Below are 6,305 nucleotides of genomic sequence, written 5' to 3'. Positions count from 1 at the left end.
CTGACCTTAATTATATCCTCCCATCTGTTTACTTTGGATTTTGCTAATTCTTTTTCCCTCAATATAAAGTTAAATTGTTTATTTGTGTATTTTTTGTTTGTTTCTTGAGGTAGGCCTGTATCTCTATAAACTTTCCTCTTAGAACTGCTTTTGCTGCATTCTGTAAATTTTGAAAAGTTGTGTTCCCATTTTCATTTGTCTCAAGGTAGTTTTTATTTCCTCTTTGACTTTTTCATTGACACATTGATTTTTCAGTAACATGATGTTTAGTTTCCATGTGTTAATGTGTTGTTTTTCCATTTTTCTTCTTGTAATTGATTTCTAGTTTCATTCTGTTGTGGTTAGAAAAGTGTTTGGTATGAAAAGTGAATTCATTGAGACTTGTTTTGTGTTCTAACATATGACCTATTCTGGAGAATGTTTAATGTGCACTTGAAAAGAATTGCAATTTTTGGATGAATTGTGTACATATTTATAAAGTTCATCTGATGTAGTATGTCATTTTGGCTAATATTTCCTTATTGATTTTTCTGTCTGAATGATGTAATGGGGCATTAAGGATCCCTACTATTATTTTATAACTGTTACTTTCTCCCTGTAAATACCTGCTTTATATATTTAGGTTCTCCTGTGTTGGGTGCATACCTATTTACGGATATTATATCCTCTTCTTGCATTGACATTTTTATCATTATTTAGTACCTTCTTAGTCTCTTTTTTGTCTGTTTAAAATTGTTTTATTTGTATTAGGTACCAGAGAAATGGAAGATCCAGAAATTAAGATCCAGGAGAGCTGGCTAGAGGAAAGTCTCTTTTCTCTTTTTGCTTGACTAACAAAAGCTCGTTGGCAGTGGTAGCAGACCTGGCACGGCGAACACAGTCCTTGTGGAGGAGTTCAGGTCTTGATGCCAACCAGGGAGTGTGTATCAGCCTCAAAACTGAGGGTCCCAGACTCGGATTCCCCAGATAGTCATTGGGGACCCTTTGGAGAGAAAGACTGGTAGAGGGACAGGAGAATCTGAGCTGTGAATGACCTAGCAGCATGTTAATCAATGCATACGAGGAAGAGAAAAGAAGCGAAGTTAAAATGAATAGCCATTTAGGAAACACATTTGGATGCACTTTCGGGGAAGGATTCTCCAGGAACAGAAGAACAGAGGTTGTTCTGTGCAGGTGTCACCCAGAGCTGCGCAGGCCAGCAGCCAGAGCGGCACCCACCTGTTAAAGGGAGGGTCGCGCTCCAGGGCTCTGACCGCTAGGTGGAGCCTCAGGCCTGCGCCTGGGACCAAAGCAGAGCGAGGGGTCCCCAGGGAGCCGCACGGAGGCGGGGCTGCGAGGCTGTACAAAGGCCGGGGAGCCGCCACCCGGCGCAGGGCGCCTATGCGCTGCTGGAGGAGTCCCGTCGGGGTGATGGCAGTTCGGCTCCAGGCGGAGGCCCCAGCCTGTGGATGCCGGCGTCCCGCAAGAAGGGCCCCCGGGCTGCTGTGCAAGAGGAGCGGAGCGGGGTAGAGCTGGTAAATAGCCCCACTTTCTTTGTACTTCATTCTTAGCCTTGGAAGGAATGCAAAAGCGTGCCTCGCTGTCACGCTGTCACGGGGGAAGAGAACCAGTTGGGTATTTAAACAGCTTGGTGTGATGGTGAATGTGATAGTATAATTGGGCGCTCCCGATCCCTGAGACAGAACTAGGCGAAACGACAAATGCTTCCATTTCAGTAAGAGGTTATGAAGGAGGGTGGAAAAGGATGACAGAAATTCCAACTCCCAGATGTGCTGAGTTTGGAGGGCAAAGGGATTTTTTAAGAATATAAATCATGGGAGAGAAATTGGGCAACCAAGGAGTGATCTTGCTCTAGTTCTTGGTAAATTCAAAATCCCTTGTTTCCCTGTGCTATTTGTCTGTGGAACTTGTAAAAGTATTTATTAATCAGACGTTGTTGGAATTCAAATGCAGAATCGGGGAAAATGTTTGTTGAGGGGAAAACATCATTCCGTGTGTCTCAAATTCAACAGGCATGTGCAACTAAATGTATGAATGGGAGGCAGTAACTTGTTATTTGCTCTTATATAAAATTAATGAATCACCTTGGTGACAGTCTTAATTGTCACTGTGGAGACTGACTCCTAGCGGATTTTAGAAGTGTCAGGACAAATCTTAGTTGAACTATCGGAGGGCCTACTTTGTAAAGTGTATGATTTGTCTAACCACTGAATATCTGAAACTAGTACAAAATAATACTTAATGTAAACTAATATTAAATATTAAGATAATATTTAATTGAAAATTGTAAAAGGATTGTCCTGCCATCTTGGACATGAATAATACAAGTATTAATATTTGTATAAGCACAATGTTTCTACTCTAATAATTGTAAAAATGTTACTATAATAATGTCAACAAAGCATGGCGGGTATGTTTGTTTTACACATTAGATTGTTTAAAAAAGAAGGCATCCATCTGCTTCTCTTTAGAGAATATGGGCCTACATAGCCTTCAGAAATCTAAGGTCACTGGAGGAAAGGCAGTGGGCTAGAGCCTTAGGAATGTGCAAATCCGGAGGCTGGAAGGGGTTTTATAGGCTGTGTGTTGGGAACACTTTTGAAAGTGAACTTGGGTGCCTGGACAGCAAGCATACAGAGTGAAACTGTCTCAGGCACCCGGGGATGTGTGGTCGCTCTGTCCAGAGGTCTGTGACAGAACGGGAGCCTAAAAGGAGGAGGACCGGAAGGCTGGTGACTGTTCTAAGCCTGCGTGTCGGAAGGACACTCTTCCGGGAGTCCGGGTACACGGCAGGATGTGTTCTGTTCTAACACGTAGAATCCTAACACTCAGCGACTGCTCCGAGTCCATTCACTCCCATTCTCAGGTTTGGCTTGCTTTCGGAATGCTGCTGTGTTTCTCTGGCACACTGTTAACCTCTCTGAATCACGCGTGACAACCTGTTTTGCAGTACATTGGGTGCCGAGAAGAGGAGCAATGAATTCCTCATTTCGCCTGTATTTCTTAGATCTCGGCCTGAACGCCACGGAGGGCAACCTCTCGGGACCACATGCCAAGAACAGGTCTTCGCCTTGTGAGGACATGGGCATTGCCGTGGAGGTGTTCCTGACGCTGGGCCTCATCAGCCTCCTGGAGAACATCCTGGTCATCGGCGCCATCATAAAGAACAAGAACCTGCACTCCCCCATGTACTTCTTCGTGTGCAGCTTGGCCGTGGCCGACATGATGGTGAGCATGTCCAACACCTGGGAGACCATCACCATCTACCTGATCAACAACAAGCACCTGGTGATCGCCGACGCCTTCGTGCGCCACATCGACAACGTGTTCGACTCCATGATCTGCATCTCCGTGGTGGCCTCCATGTGCAGCCTGCTGGCCATCGCGGTGGACCGCTATGTCACCATCTTCTACGCCCTGCGCTACCACCACATCATGACCGTGAGGCGCTGCGGGGCCATCATCGCGAGCATCTGGGTCTTCTGCACCGGCTGCGGCATCGTGTTCATCATCTACTACGAGTCCACGTACGTCATCATCTGCCTCATCTCCATGTTCTTCACCATGCTGTTCCTCATGGTGTCCCTGTACATACACATGTTCCTGCTGGCGCGGACGCACGTCAAGCAGATAGCGGCGCTGCCGGGCTGCGGCTCCGTGCGGCAGAGGACCAGCATGAAGGGCGCTGTCACCCTGACCATGCTGCTGGGCATTTTCATCGTGTGCTGGGCCCCGTTCTTCCTCCACCTCATCCTGATGATCTCCTGCCCTCAGAATCTCTACTGCTCCTGCTTCATGTCCCACTTCAACATGTACCTCATCCTCATCATGTGCAACTCTGTGATCGACCCCCTGATCTACGCCTTCCGCAGCCAGGAGATGCGGAAGACCTTCAAGGAGATTATCTGTTGCCACGGCTTCAGGACGCCCTGTATCTTCCCCAGCGGCTATTAGAAGCACCCTCCGCAGCGTTCTTGTCCCCTTCCTTTACGTTGTAATGAAGTCAGTGAGGGGGAATCCGGGAAACTCAAAAAATCAAAACTGTGCATCCCATTTGTCCTTTCTCTCGCTCTTGAATTGGTACTCAAAGATGCATTCTTCCCCCCACCCCTATCTTTCCTGTGGTGGTGGTTGGGCAGATGTGCGCATGCAACTTACCCGTTTGGAAATGGTCTGTGACCATTTATTATTGACCCGTTTTCCTACTACGTTTTCTCCTTCTCCCGCCCATTTCTGGGGGCCCCATCCATCTTCCATCTAGTGTGTGCTCAGGGTCTACACAGGATGAAGAGCTGACCATAATGGAAGAAAACCTGTGAATATTTACATCTTGTTGATTGCTTTCTCTCCCCAGAAACGGTTTTGTAACTTCTTTGATATCCCTAGGACTTATCCATGCTTTTCAGGGTAAAATAGAGTGGACAAATTCTTTCCATTTGAAATTTCCTGTTTATTTGTTATGGGATTTCTCTATAGCTCTTCTTTCTTGAACTTTTGGCTGTATGGCTTGTGTTCACAATTGTCCAAGGATGGAATTTCCTTAATTCTCCTTCTGTCAATCATGTTTTTGCTTTACCCAGATATAAAACTTTATGCTACAAAACCTTACATCATGTGGTGTGAAAGTTTCTGCGACTCTCCTTACTGTCTTATTCTGTCTCAGTCCAGGGTTTCCAAATGAATGTCTTGGGGACATGTTATGGGCTCCAAGTGTCCCATGCCTCCCTCACATACTCCCCGCCCCCTTGTAACACATGCCTGTAGCCAAGCCATTTCATACTTTCTCAGACTGGGCCTGTCTCTGAATTTGAAACCCTGTCACTCACTGTATAATTTGCACATCACAATCTGACTCCAGCAGCCAAAGGTCAGTGCCCATCTCTAACCCAGGGAGTCCCGTCTTCTCCAGTGTGGAACTGAGTTTGAAAATCTGAGTTCAGGTCCTGACTCTGTCTTTGACAGGTGATGTTGCCTAAATCATCTCATTTCAGGTTCCACATCTGGGCTGACCTAACAGGATGGTCTTGAGAACTGCAGATGTGTGTCCAGTGGGAAGGAATACATGTAACATAGTGATTCAGTAAATATCTGCAAATTAGCCCGGCCCTGGGACTCCAACACAAAGTTCCCTAAACAAAACATCCATGTATATAGCTGTCAAACACTACATGGTTCCTGCTTCTGTAGGAACTTCATTTGATATAACAACATGTGTTCAAAGTGATGGTTAATGAAATGTGTGCTGTTCCGAGTGTTTTGGGTGTTTCTGCCCATTTGTCAGCAGCTGCAGCAAAAGGAGAAGTTAGCCTGAAGTTCCCCCTACAGTATCTATTGCCTGGATGATGGCCATTTCTCATTTTAAGATGATTTGACTCCTGAAAATCAAATAATACTGTACACTTGACATTATACATTGTCTTACAGTCTGTCTCTTGGTAAATAAGTGTTGTGAGGATGTCACTAACCATGTACTTAGTTGGGGGCTAGAAGCAGAGGCCATTATTTACTTTCTGCCATCAAAGAGCTTATGGGACAAATTATTTAAGACATGAATATGTTAAGATGCATGAATACACTGGCAACAGTTCAAGGTGCTACGCATAAATGGGAGTTGATGAAGTGCAGACAATACCTGCTGTAAAATAAGGACTGCGATAGCTCTGTGTAATGGCAGTTTTCACCTATGGGTTCAGGGAGCATAGTAGAGTTTTGTGGTGAAGGTGTAACTGAAAAATCCCCCAGATTGTCTCTATCTCAGGTGCAGAGGTGGCTCCTCTTGAGCTGGAGACCAATAAACTAAAAGGACAAGTTATCTGATAAATGATGGCAGGACAGGGGACCACACAGCCACTCCCATTCAGCGAAGGAATAAGAGGAGCCTGCAGGGCGTTACATTTTCAGGGTCAACAGCAACCGTGGCTGGTGCTACCTCACCAGGCCGTGCAGATCAGCACTGACTCCCAGGCTCTGCATACTGGCCCTCTTTGTCCCGGCAGCTTTTCCTTCCCCTCGTCCTGACCCTGTGTGCTGTGAGTCTGTCAGGTTGTGAGGGAGAGTCTTGCTTTTCGTTTTATTTCTCTGAGACCTTTTGTCCAATTGAAAGGACTCGCTGGATCCTTTTGCTACATCCCTCTTGGCATTAATTTTTGAGACAGCTTCTGTAATCTGCTAAGAGGATCTGCAGTGATGGTGAAACCTGACCCCTTGTGTTGATCCTAGTGCCAAATCTGAGTTTTAATTTGGCCTATGTTATTCAACGTTTTAAATTTAATTTTTTACTTATTGGGTTGAGAAGAGCTATCTCT

At 45.6% G+C, this 6,305-nt stretch overlaps 1 protein-coding gene across 2 annotated transcripts; it reads left to right on the top strand.

Moving 5' to 3' along the window:
* Positions 1-522: 522 nt before the first annotated feature.
* MC5R (melanocortin 5 receptor) lies at positions 523-4,638 on the top strand. Of its 2 annotated transcripts, XM_045574616.1 has the most exons (2): positions 523-1,514; positions 3,008-4,638. In XM_045574616.1, the coding sequence occupies exon 2, from the start codon at positions 3,082-3,084 to the stop codon at positions 3,952-3,954; it is 873 nt and encodes a 290-aa protein (XP_045430572.1). In that variant the 5' UTR covers positions 523-1,514; positions 3,008-3,081; the 3' UTR covers positions 3,955-4,638. The 2 variants fall into 2 exon arrangements, with proteins under 2 accessions (XP_045430572.1, XP_045430571.1); XM_045574615.1 differs by lacking the exon at positions 523-1,514 and having other exon boundaries at positions 2,281-4,638.
* The last annotated feature ends 1,667 nt before the right edge of the window (positions 4,639-6,305 follow it).

The sequence above is a fragment of the Pipistrellus kuhlii genome, unplaced genomic scaffold (assembly GCF_014108245.1).
Source record: "Pipistrellus kuhlii isolate mPipKuh1 unplaced genomic scaffold, mPipKuh1.p scaffold_m20_p_6, whole genome shotgun sequence".
NCBI lineage: Eukaryota > Metazoa > Chordata > Mammalia > Chiroptera > Vespertilionidae > Pipistrellus > Pipistrellus kuhlii.
Note: the sequence above shows the minus strand (reverse complement) of the source record. Positions and strands in the feature narration are given on the sequence as shown.